The sequence below is a fragment of the Rhinolophus hipposideros genome (assembly GCF_964194185.1).
Source record: "Rhinolophus hipposideros genome assembly, chromosome: 6".
In the NCBI taxonomy this organism is placed as follows: domain Eukaryota; kingdom Metazoa; phylum Chordata; class Mammalia; order Chiroptera; family Rhinolophidae; genus Rhinolophus; species Rhinolophus hipposideros.
In genome coordinates this window covers 84,625,858-84,641,036 of record NC_138052.1, presented here as the reverse complement: position 1 = coordinate 84,641,036, position 15,179 = coordinate 84,625,858, and the positions used below count along the sequence as shown (strand labels likewise).

The 15,179-nt window shown below is 36.1% G+C and overlaps 1 protein-coding gene across 5 annotated transcripts in view; it reads left to right on the top strand.

Moving 5' to 3' along the window:
- Nucleotides 1-49: 49 nt before the first annotated feature.
- Nucleotides 50-15,179, top strand: part of USP37 (ubiquitin specific peptidase 37) — a 76,930-nt gene continuing 61,800 nt past the window's right edge. For 2 of the 5 annotated variants that reach the window (XM_081051036.1, XM_081051032.1), the window contains exons 1-5: nucleotides 124-302; nucleotides 4,546-4,686; nucleotides 9,107-9,330; nucleotides 12,614-12,785; nucleotides 13,951-14,051. In XM_081051036.1, coding sequence (XP_080907162.1) covers nucleotides 9,175-9,330; nucleotides 12,614-12,785; nucleotides 13,951-14,051 — 429 coding nt within the window. In that variant the 5' untranslated portion in view covers nucleotides 124-302; nucleotides 4,546-4,686; nucleotides 9,107-9,174. Of the gene's footprint in view, nucleotides 303-4,545; nucleotides 4,687-6,412; nucleotides 6,497-9,106; nucleotides 9,331-12,613; nucleotides 12,786-13,950; nucleotides 14,052-15,179 lie in introns of those variants that run through there. The other 3 variants (XM_081051033.1, XM_081051034.1, XM_081051035.1) reach the window with 3 other exon arrangements.

Here is a 15,179-nt window from a genome sequence, read left to right as displayed (position 1 = left end):
CGGGGCTGCCTCGGTGAAACTGCGCCGGGTGCTGGGGCGGGGCGAGGGCGTGGAGGGGCGGAGTTTGCATTCCTGCGCGCACGCGCCTCGTCCGGTCGCGTAGAGTGTGCGTGCGTGCGTTGCGTGTTTGCGTGTGGTCACAGTTCCCGCCATCAGCCGCTCTCCCTGAGTCGGGGGGAGAGTGAGCTGTCCCTCTCCTTGGTGCCGGGTGTCCCTTCCTTCCTTCCCCCCCACTTTCCCCTCTCCGCGCGGACTCCGTGCTTCCGGCGGGCCTGTCCCGGGCTCAGGACTCGCAGGCACAGGTAAGGCGGGCCCAGAAAGCTGCTCCACGGAGCGGTTTTCCCCAGCGGCTCCCCCCCACCCCCGGTCCGCCCACTCGGCGTTCACTCTTCGGGAGTTCGCCCCGCTGCTGCTCAGCCTGCCCCCATCCACTCGGCGCTCCCCCGGCCCCACCGGTGCTGCGCTTGGGGCTTCCCTGAGCCTTTCCTTCTCCTTTGCCCTGGCCTGTACTGTTACTCGCCCCCTCCGCAGCCGGAACCTCCCGCGTTTCGCTGGGGGCTGTCGGCGTCCGCCTCTCGCCCCTTAGCGAGGCCTGCTGCCTCTCAACAGAGGACCCGCGTTGCCGCACATCCACAGGCCTTGGGCACGACTCTCGCACTCTCCTGACAGCTCCTCACCTTCTCTCCTCTCCTAACCGTCTCTCGCTAGAACGCATGAATTGTGTTCCTGTGCATTTGGTTGCTCCCCATCTCTAGCCATCAGTTCAGGTTGTCAGGTTTACCTGTTTCAGGGCATGAGCCATGAAAGGAAATGATAATTGATGACAAAATCCTGTGCTCTGGAGACTTGGCCTGGAGTGGCTTTGTGGCAGTTCTTTCCAAATTTTGGCTCTGTAAATGCTCTGTAAATGCCTTTTGGGGGGGTGACAGTATCTGACAAGTAGCTACCTGGGAGAGATCCCTAAGAGAGGATGTCAGGTTAGCGGTTGGATCTATTGGGTTGGCGCTCAGAGGAGAGTTCTGGGCTGGACGTGTAGAGAAATGTACATATGTCATCTGCCACGTTGATGGCAAAGCCATGGAGGTGGATGAAATTGCCTACAGCGAGTATAACGCTAGAAAAGGGGATCCAGGGTGGCTCACTGCGGGGTTCTTGACGTTTAATAACTGGATAGAGGAATGCAGGTCTGGTAAAAGAGATGGAGGAAGTAATCAGTAGTGTTGCATTTTGCTGAAAGATGAATGGGGACTGAGAAGCCCAGTGAAGTCAAAGTAATCGATGATCATGGTGCGAGAGGTTTAATGGAGTAACATGGAATATCTTGGTTCAGTCCTAGGTCCTGATCTTTTTGCTCTTCTCTTTCCACCCTAAGCTTTGAATTCTACCTAGATATTGATGACTTAAGAACTTTGGTTCCAGCCTCTTCCCAAAAGCTCAAGATCTATTATAACTAGCCCCCATTTGCTTGACATCTCAGTTTGATTTTTTTCCTTAGAGATTTCAAATATAACATGTCTAAAACCAAATTCTTAATCTTTATCTCCATATCCAAATTCTTTCTCCAGTATCCCGTTTCGTTAAGTGGCATATCCATTTATCCACTTCCATAGGCTAGACACTTGAAAGCCATTCTTGACTTCTCCTTCATCTCATGTGTCCGTACCCTCTTCAAGTTCTATTTATTCCATTTCCAATATAGGTGTTGAATCTATTTCTGTGTATCTTTCGTATCACTTTTCTAGTTCAAGCCACAATCCTCATTCACTTGGACTTAATGTCACTGCTAGGTACCCTGTATTCTCATCTGTAAAATGGGAATAATCATCACCTTATTGAATTTTTATGAAGATCAAATGAGATAACTGTGGTAAGAACATGATACATAGTAAATAGCCAGTAAGCATTATTATTGTAATTGTTATAAGCTGAATCACTGTAATACTTTCGTATCTGGTTGTCCTGTTTTCTTCCATTCTTGCTCCTTTCCCCTCCCCAAATTGAAATCACTTCTTTATTCAGCAGTAACGTGTCATTTCTCTGCTTAAAACCCTTCTGTGGATTTCCCAATCACTAAGTATTTATTACATTTAGGGTAAAATTCAAAATCATTACTATGGTGTACAAGATTCTGCATAACCTGAGTCTTCCCTGCTTTACTAGCTTTATCTTGCACCATCCTCCTCTCTCTCACTACACTCTCGTCACACTGCTTTTCATTTCTGCAGTCATACCAAGTTATTTTCTGTCACAGGGCCTTTGCACATTTTGTTCTGTTTACCTGGGTTGTTTCAGCATGACTGTCCTTCAGTGAACTCTTTCTTCAATTTTCAGCTTATATGGTACTTCCTCTGAGAAAGCTTCTCTTGGTGCTCTCTAACCTTTAACCCCCGAGTCTTAAATCAGGTACCCCATTATAATCTCTCATCAGGCCCTGCACTGTATATCATCTTTCAGAACTTGTAATTATATATTTATTTGTGTGGTTATTTAAAGTCTGTCTCCTACCAGAATATAAGGTAGTAACTATTTCATTTCTGTTTCTCAAGAATTGGTTAAATGAGTAGCCATCATGTCTTTTGGAAGGTTACTGATATTCTTGTCATCTGTTGACAAACACCTTTTCTGTCTGCAGACAAATCAAAGGATACAAAAAAACAACAAAGGGTTTTCCAGCTTTGGACGAATTTACATTTTTATGTCATAAAATCATTTAGATTTTAGACTCTTTGAATTGGAGATAAACTTTTATCTAGGGCAACTTCTCTCTTTCAGCCACAACACTAATTTTATCTTTGTGCAAGAAAGCCCTTAGAAATCAGAGCAGTGGTATATATATTTTTAAACAACAGGTTAAACTATGAGACCAGCAAGGAGGAGGTTTCCAAAAATAAAGGAAAGCATCCTATTTAAGTAAGTTGGTGGTAGATGGGAAGGAAATATAAATATTTAATAATTTGTGTGTGTAGAATAAGATTTTTGTTGAGAAATAGAAAATAAAACACAGGAAGTGTATGAATGCTGAACAGAGAGGCATTTGGATTCATCTTGTAGGTAGTGATGAGCTGTTAAAAATGTTGGAGAGAAAGTTTCAATTGAGCAAGCTGAAAAGTTGAAGATCTAGCAACATGGTATCTGCAGTTAACAGTGCTGTGTTGTATGTATACTGAAAAATTTGTTAAGAGGATAGAGCTCGTTAATATTCTTGCCACAAAAAAATAAAATTTTAAAAATGTTTGGGAAGGAATCAGCATCAATACCAAGTATTTAGCACATACTAAGCCATACTAAGCCTGTTATTGGAGTATAAAAGAAAGTAGGACAGGTTCTCCCCCCCCACTTTTAGGGAGAAAGTTAAGGAGGCAGTATATATTCTCATTGATAGGAGATAAAAAGAGTAGTTCTTTAGAAAGAGTAAAGATTCATTGGATGAAAAAATCCTGAGGGGATGGAGACTGGAAAGTGGTTGCTGCAAATCATTGATGAGGACGCAGTATGGTAGTAGTTAAAAACGTGGGTTCTGGTGGTAGACTGTTGTCTCTTACTGACTCTGTGACCGTAGGTAAATTATGTAATCTCTCCAAGCCTTGGTTTCCTTATCTGTAACAGAGATAATAGTAATCCCTAGCCTTTAGGATATTGTGAAAATTAAATGAGATAGTGCATGTATGGAGCTTAGCACTGTGCTTAGTAAGTGCTGCATAATAAATATTAGGTTGGAGTGATGGCAAAGTGCTGTGTTTCTGAATTAGGGTAGTAACTAGTATGAAAAGACTGGGTTTTAGATAAATGCGAAGAGGTTAAAGCTGATGCTAGGATTTTTTGCCTGAATGAAGGTGGAAGAAGTGTAGAGAAGTGTGGGGAGCCTCTTGAAGGCATGGGCTGTATAATTTTCACATTTGTATCCATACTAGAGTGCTATCAAGTTGGAGTAGCTCAGTAAATGATTTTTTACTAAGTGAATAAATGAGTTTAAAGTTGATGTTACAGCTTTCAAGAAGGCAATGAGAGATGTTTGAGTTAGAACAGCCTTTAAGTTGAGGCTTAGAGATGCCTAAATTTGAAAAAGAAACCCATAAAGTTAGTTTTGAAAGAAAAGTGAAAACCAGGTTTACTTAACCTTTTGAAATTGTATCAGCACATCATAGAAGTGGTATTTTAAGACTTAAGACATCATTATGAAACAATGTTTCTGAAGTTAACAAAAGATATACTCTTTTTCACTGCCTTAGTTTCAAAATGTAGTAGGGATAAATAAACCAAGACACAAATTGATTGAAGTGCAGGCTCCTCCTGGGATCCCTCATTTTGCACGCAGATATATCCCTACAGTTCTATTGCACTCTCCTGTGTGTGTGTGTGTGTGTGTGTGTGTGTGTGTGTGTGTGTGTATCTTGAGCATTATATTGTAAGTGTTTTCAGTAAGGTGGTTTATGGTTTTTAAATAATCAAAAGGTTAATCTTTGTTGTATAAATGATCACATTTTTAAATAATTTTAATTTTATACGTTGGATTCATTTAAAAAGGCACGCTTATATTTTCTTTAGCTGAGTTGATGGCTTCCGGAGAACTGGCATAGCTGCAGAATATGAGTAGTTCCCCAAGAAGAGTGCATTGCCTTTGGCACAAGCATCAGAATAAAGGTGAATTGTTGTTACATAGGGTTTTTCAGTAAAAGTCACTGAAAAGTAAGTAATGTTTTTATTTTGGATATATGTTTCCAAGAGTATGCATATTGACAAGAATTGACAGTTTTCTTCTGTTTTGTAGTAATTGTTTTATTCTTCAGCATGCTTTCTTTACCACAGAATGCACTTCTGGATAAGGATGTTTTCAAAGCAGTACCTAAAATAGCAATAGCATTTAAATACCTGTACGAGGGTAGAAACATGTTTGGTAATTTTATTGAGTATTTTAATAATTGTGAAGAAATTTAGGGAAAGGGGTATCTCTCTGGATATACTTAAAGAATGAGTTTTTGTTATACTTTGTCTTCGTAATGTCGCTGTGATAGTGAATTAGCATTACAGAGGTCAAAGAAACCTTGTCTTTGTCCTAGTTTCATAGAAAGTTTAACTATTACTGGATCATGCCAAAAAGAAACTTAGTATTTTTTCTCTTAACCAAGTAGGGCAAACCCTGAAAATATGACTATACAAACGTAGATATATAGTTAATCCATTTAATGCAAGAATAGGTAATGGACTAAGTTGAGGCATTAAGAAAATGTTTTATGTCCTGTACCTTTCAGGGTTTTTTTTCTTAGAGGAAAAAGAGGTTGTTAGCAAAAATGGTTAGGAAGATGTTAAATATCTGAAATAAAATTTTATGTACTTAACCAAACTCTGCATCAAATGTTTGAAAATTATGTAGAGAGAATTATATGGAGAAATAGAAATAACTAATAAAGTTTTTTTTATTTCTGATGTATTTTAGTGAACTTTGAAATCTTTACCTCAAAATTAAATCTAATTTTTAAAAATAATGTTTTGTAGGCAACTAAGAAATGTTTAATGAATAGATAATGTGAATAAATGTTTAATGAACAAATGAAAACTAAATGATATTTTTCTTACATAAAGAAAACAACTATTGGGAGTTGAAAGGAAAATGTAATAAGAAAAGAAAAGGACTCCTAAAATGAAAAGAGGGAGTGTATTAGGAAGTCGGAAAAGACCAACTTTCTCTTCCAGTCTACAAATGGTTTAAATAAGCATAGTGGCAATTAATGTAAAGCCTTTATATGCATAATTCATTTTGGTCTTGCTCCTAAATCTCAGATGGTTGATCACAGCACAGAATTGTCTTTAAATTCTGAGCCTGGTGGCAGAATAAAGTGGGAAAAGCAAAAAAAAAAAAAAATAATAATAATAGTAATAATGCTTTTGTTGGTGGAATTCAAGGTCAACAACCTTTACTTTTGGCTTGTAAGGAAAATACTAAGATAATGGGGTTTTATATTATTTCCTTTTAATTTGGCACCCCGACCCATAATGACATATAAAGAAAGATGAGGAAATTTGACGAAACTCTTAAAATGGAGTTTTTTTATTGAACAATGAATAATACAAAGCCCAGTTTCGGCAAATTTACTGAGATTTTTGTTTTAATAATGCATTATTATCTTTCTCGAGTCTTAAGCTATGAGGACAGCTGTACATTTAGTGACATTGATATGCACATAGAAAAAGCTTAAGCGTTCAAAAGCTGAGTTATATGTAATGCAGTGCATAGGGACACACTTGTAAAGAGCTTAGGAAATGTAACCCTCTATATTTCCACATAGAGGGTTATCTAAAAGGGATTTATGGCTCTAGTATCTACTGTTGTATATTTACACAGTAAATTGAATAAAATTGATAGTACGGATTTGTTCATTATTCGTGAATAATGAGTTTGTTTCTTGTGTGTCAGACACTGTCCTAATGGGGATGCAAAGCTCAAAGAACACATTCCTTGTCTTTAAATAGAAGAGTCTAGATAGAGAGAGACGAAGAGGTAAGCAGTTTATAACACAATGTGATAAATGCCCTACTAGAAGTAATCGCAGGGTACAACAGAAGAATAGAGAAGTGTGGAACAGTCTCAGTGTGGATGTGGGGTGAGAGAAAAAGTGAAAGGTAGCTGGGAAAGTCTTCTTAAAGAAGATTAGATCTAAGCTGAGCCTTGATTTTATAGACAGGAGAAGAAATTATGGGAGCTTGTGGGGCATGGGGAGAGTACGTAAACATCCTGCAGACTTCAACCTCAGTGTGTGCAACAGTATAGTGGCATGAGAGCACGTGGCTTTTTCAGGGAAATTATAAATAGTTCAGATGGCTGGATTTGGAGGGCTTGTTGGGGAGAGAGGTAAGCAGAACCTGGATCATGAAGGGCATTTATGTCATGTTAGTGAGTCTAGATTTTATTGGGAGGGCAATGGGGAGTCATTGGATACTATTGATGAGAATGATATGATTTGATCTGCATTTCATTATAAAGATGTCTGGAAGGTGTATGGAGGTAGAATTGACAGGACTCTAACCTGACCTTCCATCTCCAATCCAATACCGGTCATCATCAAGAGAGAAGTCAAAGATAACACTCATGTTTCTGGTATAAGAAACTGGGCTAGGAAAGGGGCCACGTGTTACTGGCAGGGCTGAAATAGAGTGGAAAAAATTTCAAAGATATATCCAAACAGTGAAGCACCAAAAAATAGTATTACAAACACATTGCTGGCCCAAAATTCTGTAGTTACTAGTTTGAATAAAGTGTTGTGTAACAGACAGGACTATAAACAAAGTCGTGGGCTGTGTTACTTTGATGGATTCATATACCCAGCAAATTATACTAAATCTGGCTACAATAGGCACTCAAGAAATTTGATGAGATGAGTGAATAATAATAAGAGGACTTACAATGCGTAACACCTTTTAACTATTAAGAGTGTTTTTATATCTCCTTAAATTTTATTCCCTGTTATTTGATGTACAGTATCTAGAGGCCTTAAACTAGCGGTCCCTAGGCTGTACCCTGCCTACAGGTGGGTTTTGTTTGATTTGTAGCTTTTAAAAATAACTTTGAATTCATAGCCCACAATTAAAAATGGACAGATTTACATAAAAATTTGTCATTTTCTTGAAAAATTAGACAATCTGGTAATGGTAGTTTCACCATTTCTACATGATAAAATTGGCTGGATTTGAATAGCAGTTTTCATACTTTGCCTGCCCATCATTTGTGTTACCTGACTGACCCATGTAGGCAGTTGAATTGGTAACCCCTGTTAACTAATTTATCAGGTGTCTTTGAAGAACAAAGTGTTGTAGACAAGGAATAAATTCAGAAAATGGACACTGATTTCGTATCGAGGGTAGGTAGGGTCTGTTGAGTGCCTAATGTGTGTTATTTCATTTAATTCTGCAACACGATAGCAATTCCTATTCCTATTTTACAATTGAGAAAACTAAAGTTTAGAAAAGATAAGCTACAAATTCGTAAGGGACAGCTGCCTCCTGATATCTAGATCTAGTATGTTTTTTCTTTGATAACTACTTTTTTGAAAGTTTTTCTAGTTGAGTTGTTTAGACAGATGCAAAGTTTAATGATTTTTAATTTATTAAATTATGAGCACAAATCTTTATTAGAGGCAGTGATTTTAGAGATTTGAAAGAGTATAAATAAAATGTTTTAACATTGAGTGTGATGTGATTTGATCTGCAGTTCATTATAAAGATATCTGGAAGGTGTATGGAGGTGGAATTGTATAACATACACTATTTGTTGGTGTTTTTTGCTATTACTATTGTATTTGTTGACATTTGGTAAGCTAGTTTGAAGAGTCTTAGACATTCTATTATTGTTGTAAGCCATTTGTAAGTATTAGAAGGTCATTTGTAAAATTTGAATATCTGTCATGGATAAAATTGGTAAAGAGTTCCAGAATTGTAATATTTAACATAAATGGTAAGTGGTTCTTAGGAAGAGAGGTTTTTTTTGTTTGTTTTCCCTAGAGAGTAAATGATTTTCTCAAATAATACAGTTTTGGGGGTTAAACTAATTTGATTATTTCTACAGTTTTGCTTTCATTTAATGTCTTCTATACATGTGGATATGCTTGGACTACTTAGTTGATATTTTGAGAACTCCATTCTGAGAAATGGAGTCAGCTGACTGAAAATATTTTTTTACTTGTATTTGAAATTCAAGACCCTTTAGCATTTGTGAAGGAAGGTAAAAGTTGATCATGTTGCTGTGGGCAATCCCACTGAGAATGCTATCTTTAGTATTGACCTGCCTTTAGTGGCAGCAATATGGTGTGAGTGGTGCAAAATGCAAAACTTAGGCACTAATACATAGAGGTACTAGACACATGGCAAAGAAGGGAACATGTACTGAAGAAGTAAGTAAATGCTGGCTATATTCACACAGTCAGGATCAGTGACGGCTTTAGTTGTCTTTCTTACCTGTGCCATGCCGCTAATTAAGACCTTTGAGGCTGCTTAATAAAATGTGTTTTATTGAAATGGAGAAAAGTACATAAGATGGTTCATTAAATGTCCTCTTTCAAGCACTTATTTTAATCACTGGTAAATTGTAACTTTTAATTTTATTTTTCTTCCTTAGAATCTGTCAGGTGAAGGTGTATTTTTGCTTTATAATTTGGCTAGAAGCAATTTATTTTTTAAGAAAGTATGTCTCCTCTGAAGATACATGGTCCTATCAGAATTCGAAGTATGCAGACTGGGATTACAAAATGGAAAGAAGGATCTTTTGAAATTGTGGAAAAAGAAAATAAAGTCAGCCTAATAGTGCACTATAACACTGGAGGAATTCCAAGGACATTTCAGGTATTACCAAATTTCGATTTGGAATAGATCTTCAGTGACATGTTTTAGTGAATGATTGTTCTCTGCCATACTAAGTATCATGGTAGCCCTCTGCCTACATTAATATTTCTTGTTTTTTATTTCCAGCACACTCATACTCTTATATTCATATTTTATAAATTATTCAGTAACATTATTGATCATGTATAATAAAGAGTGGGAAGTAGTCACCATTATTGAAAAGAAAGTTGATGGGAGGAAGATAAGAGGAACTGAGTTTGGATACTATCTATCTAAGCTATTTTAAAAACCACAGTAGGATAACTTTATTCCTTTTTTTCCCTTCTCTTTAACATCAATGATAGATTTATCCTTAAAAGTGTTAGCTTTTAATAGGACTTCTTAGTGTCATCTTAATGTCTGTTTCCTAAATAATCCTGCCAGAGTGGTGGTATAGACCACTCAAGGTTATCCTTATAGCTGTTTTCTTTTAATTGTAAACTTTTAAAGGATCTCATTGTTTTATCACTGCAGAAAAGAGATAATTTTGTTTTCACTTTTATGCTGTTTATCTTGTGCAGCCAAGAACTACTCATCTTGATATGAGTTGAATTTAAGAACATAATGTCTTACGTTTTTTCTGCACTTTAAAGTTCTGTATTTATTAATTAGATTATACAAGAGCATATTTTAAAGTACTCTATTGAAGAGCAATTTATAAAACTTTATGCTTGAGAACCCGAGCTGTGGTAAAATTTCCATTTGTCTTTGCTTTTGAACTATGAAAATAAATTGCTTATGATTTTGTGTATCAAAGATGCTCTTTTTTGGGGGGCGGCGGAATCTACTGGTGAGAACTAGAAGACCTAGACAAATTCAAAAAGAGCTGTAAGCACTAGGTATTCTTAAATAGATTAGAAATGGTGACAGAGGTAATAGAAACAGTAGAAGTTTCTGCTACATACATGTAACTACTAATTGACCGTCTCAATTAAATAATTTTTCCAAATAGATAATAGATAGAGAACAAACTGATGATTGCCAGATGGGAAGGGGTTGATAGGATGGGCAAAAAAGATGAAGGGATTTAGGAAGTACAAGCTGCCAGTTATAAAAATAATCACAGGATATAAAGTACAGCATAGGGAACATAGTCAGTAATGTTGTAATAACTATGTGTGGTGCCAGATGGGTACTAGACTTATTGTGGGTATATAAATGTGTAATCACTAGGTTGTACACCTAAAACTAATATTTCATGTCAACTATAATTTAAAAACAAAACTGTTTGATTGTATAAAAAGTGTTTCAAAGGTACTGAGGTAACACAAGGGAGTGGTTTATGCTCTGAGGTTTAGAGGATCAATAGGAATTTGCCACATGTGGTAGAGGTGATGCAGAGGTAATATCTATACATGGGCAAACACATGCAAGTGTGATCAACACTGAGGAAAGCAGAAAATTATTTTAAAATAAATGGACAGTAGGGAGTGAGTGGCAGAAACAGATGCTAAAGGGTTAGATAGGAACCAAATCTTGAAATATCTTATTTGTCATACTTAGAGTCTAAGGAGCCAAGAATCTTAGGTTCAGATGACTTTATTTCAAGAGATAGTGGGAGAATAAGGACATGTAGGAGGTTATTGTGGTAGTTTAAGAATGAAAGTCCTGAACAAAGGAAAAGACGTGGGAGAAGCAAGGAGAGGAAAGGGTAGATTTGAAGTGATTTCAAGAAGACAACTCAGTAGGTTTGGGGGGTAAGAGAGAAAAGTGTCTGGGGAGATTCCTAAGTTTTTTGGTGGGTGGCCGTCCCTTTTATGTCCTCTGTGACAGGGAGCAGAGGGAAGACTAGGGTGTGGAATGGAGAGACATGAGTTGTTGGAGTTGTCAAGATATTGATGTCCAGTGGGCTTTAGGTAAACAGGACTGGAGCTCCACCAGAGAAGTCTATACTTAGAGAAAGAATTGGGAGGCCTCACCACATGGGTAATTACTAACATTGTGGGGCTAGATAAGATTTTCAGTTATTGAAGTGATCCAGTTCAAGATGATTCTCATCTTATTTGTTAATGAACAAACGTTTCCCCTTTTATTTAACTTTTTTTTTAAAGAGTGGTATATTGAATGAAATAATGGTTTTATGTGATCAATTTTCCTTTCGCTTACTAAACTGTTCATTTAAATTTTGGACTTAAAGCACCTGAAACTAGTAATTGTGTTTTGTGATAGAATTTCTACTCAAAGACATTAATTTAAGACCGACTTTGAAGCTAAATATATATATATATATATATATATATATATATATATATATATATATATATATACACACATCGTTTAAACTTTAAATGTAAAATAACTCTGGTAAAATTGTTTTTTCTTATCTAAAAATTGACAAAGGTCATTCTTCCTAATTTAAAAAAAATTATGAAATGCTGTTACTTCCTTCTTTATGCTGTTCAGAGGGTATGTCTTCATCAAAAGCCATCTTTAGAAACTTTTGTATATGCCTGCTGAGGGAGAACATTAGAGAATAAGGATGCCGGGTTGGTAGGAATTATTTAGATAATAAAGCAACTGAAAGATTTATTAATTTAGTCTTGGAAAAATTTCAGCCAAGAGAAAATAAAAGTTATCACTTTGTAACACACATCCAGAGTCTGGAAAAGTGTAAGACAGGTTATTGAACCATTTCTGGGGAGAGGGAGAAGTAAGCTAAGATAGTTCCAGGGCACTCGTATTCTTTGTGAGTGAATAAACATTAAATGAGCCTGCTTAGACAGTTAAAGAAAAAAAGATGTCTTTACATTGGTAAAGTTTTATTTCAATGTGTTTTTGAGAAGTGGAATTATTTTAAGGACTATAGTTTGAATTAATATATCCTTTTACATTGCAACTAAAACTGTTTGCCAGGTATCTTACAAGCTTTTGTTTAAAAGAAAAAGAAAGCCTCTAATCCAATATGGCTTTCTAAACTGGTAAGGTATAACCATCTAGATTCTGAAAATTAACTCACTAGTTTTTATAACAAATATGTAATTCCCTACCATAAAATCAAGAGTGCTAGGATTACAATGTAAAATTTAATACTATGTGTTTGCCTTTCCTAAAATTGAAAATTTTGATTTAAATGTATCAAGAAATGGTAACTGTATATTGGTTGGGGGGAAAAGAACTAAATGTGGGGAAGAGTATGAAATGTAACTTAGAAAGTATAAAGTTTAATATTCATTATACAGCTTATTATATGCTTCATTATTACATGTTTTTAGTGAAAAGATAATTTTTCTTTTGTGTTGATCAGTTAAGTCATAACATTAAAAATGTGGTGCTTCGACCCAGTGGAGCAAAACAAAGCCGCCTAATGTTAACTCTACAAGATAATAGCTTCTTGTCTATCGACAAAGTACCAAGTAAAGACGCAGAGGAGATGAGGTTGTTTCTAGATGCAGTCCATCAAAACAGACTTAATGCAGGTGAGCACTAATCATCCCAAGGTCTAGCATTGGCAGGTATAAAAGAATAGGACTGGACTGTAGACCAGTATCCCTGGTGAAGACTGATGCAAAAATCCTCAACAAAATACTAGCAAACCAAATTCAGCAGCACATTAAAAGGATTATGTACCATGACCAAGTGGGATTTATATCTGTAATGCAAAGATGGTTCAGGATATGAAAAACCAGTCAATGTAATACAACCCATTAACAGAATGAAGGACAAAAACCATATGATCATCTTAAAGCAGAAAAAGCATTTGATAAAATTTAACACCCTGTCATGATAAAAATACTCAACAAACTATGAATAGAGGGAAATTACCTCAATGTAATAAAGGTTGTATATGAAAACCCACAGCTGATATCATACTTAATGATGAAAAAACGGATTTTCCTCTAAGATCAAGAACAAGGCCAAGATGCCTTCTCTCTCCACTGCTGTTCAATATAGTACTGCCAGTCCTAGCCAGAGCATCCTTTACCCCAACAAGTCTTGTTCTAAGGAGTTTATCCTACAAAAATTGTTCCATTAGTGCAAGAGATGTGAAAGGATGGTCTGATTGTTTACAATTTTAAAAATTGAAACATTCCAAATGATCATCAGTGGGAAATTGGCAAAGTTTAAAATACTTTTAAAAGTATACAAATTCCTATTTATATAGTATCTTGCATGTTCTTTAAACTATCGTTGATTTCTTTGGAATAGAAGCCATGTGTTCCACTTGCTGAACTTAAAAAGAATGTTTTGGAGTATGCATTATTTGAAGTATATCTGTCACTGGTTCTGACATGTTTCCCTGGCATCTAATGTCAGTGTTCATGCCATGGAGACACAGTAACTAACTTTTCTATAGTATTAATTTCCAAATATTTGTGTAGGAGAAATTCTAGCATGTTCTTTTTTCATTTAAAATTTTATTCTTCTATTATGTGTGCCCAAATTTTTGCATGTTAATTAGTTTTTTTGCTTGAAACTCTAGCTCTAAATTTTAATTATATATCAGATGTGTTTTCTATTCAGGAAGAATTGGTTTATAAGCACTTTGATTTGTTTTATTCCTGCTTCTGTTTCTTCAGTGTTACATAATAACAAATCTCTTTATTAAAATAAGTGATTTGGGTTTTGTTTGTTTTATACCAGCCATAAAACCGTCTCAGGGGTCTGGTAATTTTGGAGCTATTCTGGGCAGCAGGACTTCACAGAAGGAAACCAACAGGCAGCTTTCTTACTCAGACAATCAGGTATGTTCATTTGAATCTTTTTAGCTTTTTTTAAAAAAATGGTAATCATAGACATTCTGTAAGATAACTGCAGGAAGTAGAATTGAGACTGCAATGCCTAATAATTCTGGCATCGTCACAAGGGTGTCTTCCACATACCTGAAATTTACCATTTTTGCTATCTCAAGCTCTTCAACTATTTTTATGAAAATCTTTCTCAAATTTGTCACATTCTTCCATTTTTACATGTAGTTTTACTGAGCACAATTTAACATTGCTCAGTGTCTCATGGTCATCATTACGAACCACAGTATAGTTTTCAAAAGCATAGTTAGCATTAGATGTGAGTTTGAGACTTGGTGCTGACACTTATTAGCTGGGGGTCACTGGAGAAGTTCCTTAAGTGCCTGAGCCTTATTACCCATCTGTAACGTTGAGAGCAATAATACATTAAGGGTTGCTGTGAGATAATGCATATAAAAGTGCTTAGCCCATAATACGATATACTAACAACCCTATCAGTGTTTGCTATTATGTCTGTGATGCCCTCTGTGTCTGTTCTGTGTTACAAACTTTGCCCCTACACTGCATGATACCAGACTGTTTTGTTGAAGTTTCTGTTTGCTTTTATCTCTTTTAAATTGTTTTACAAAGGAAAACCAGGTGTTAAAGATAAACTTTGAAGCTCTCCTGTAAGTAAACTGATGAGTTCTATTTGGCTATGCAGAGAGGTGATTACTCAGTCCATTTACTGGACTAAGCAATGAATAAGGTTTCATTTTTGTTAATTTCTTTTTATAGAATGGGTGTTTTTTTTAACATTTTAGTTGAGGTATAATTGACATTAAGTAAATTGCACATAATAAAGCACAGTTTGATATGTTTTGACTTACATACATACCCGTAAAACCATCACCATAATCAACCTAGTGAACATAGCCATAACCTTTAAAAGTTTTCTCATTCCCCCTTTGTAACCCTTACCTCCCTTTCCTTCTCTGGCTCTTATCCCTAAGCCACAGCTAATTTGCTTTCTATCACTATAGATTAGTTGCATATTCTAGAGTTTTATATAAATGGAACCAGTGTGTAATTTTTTTAAATCTAGCTTTTCCACTCAGCATAATTAGAAATTCATGCGTTTATAGG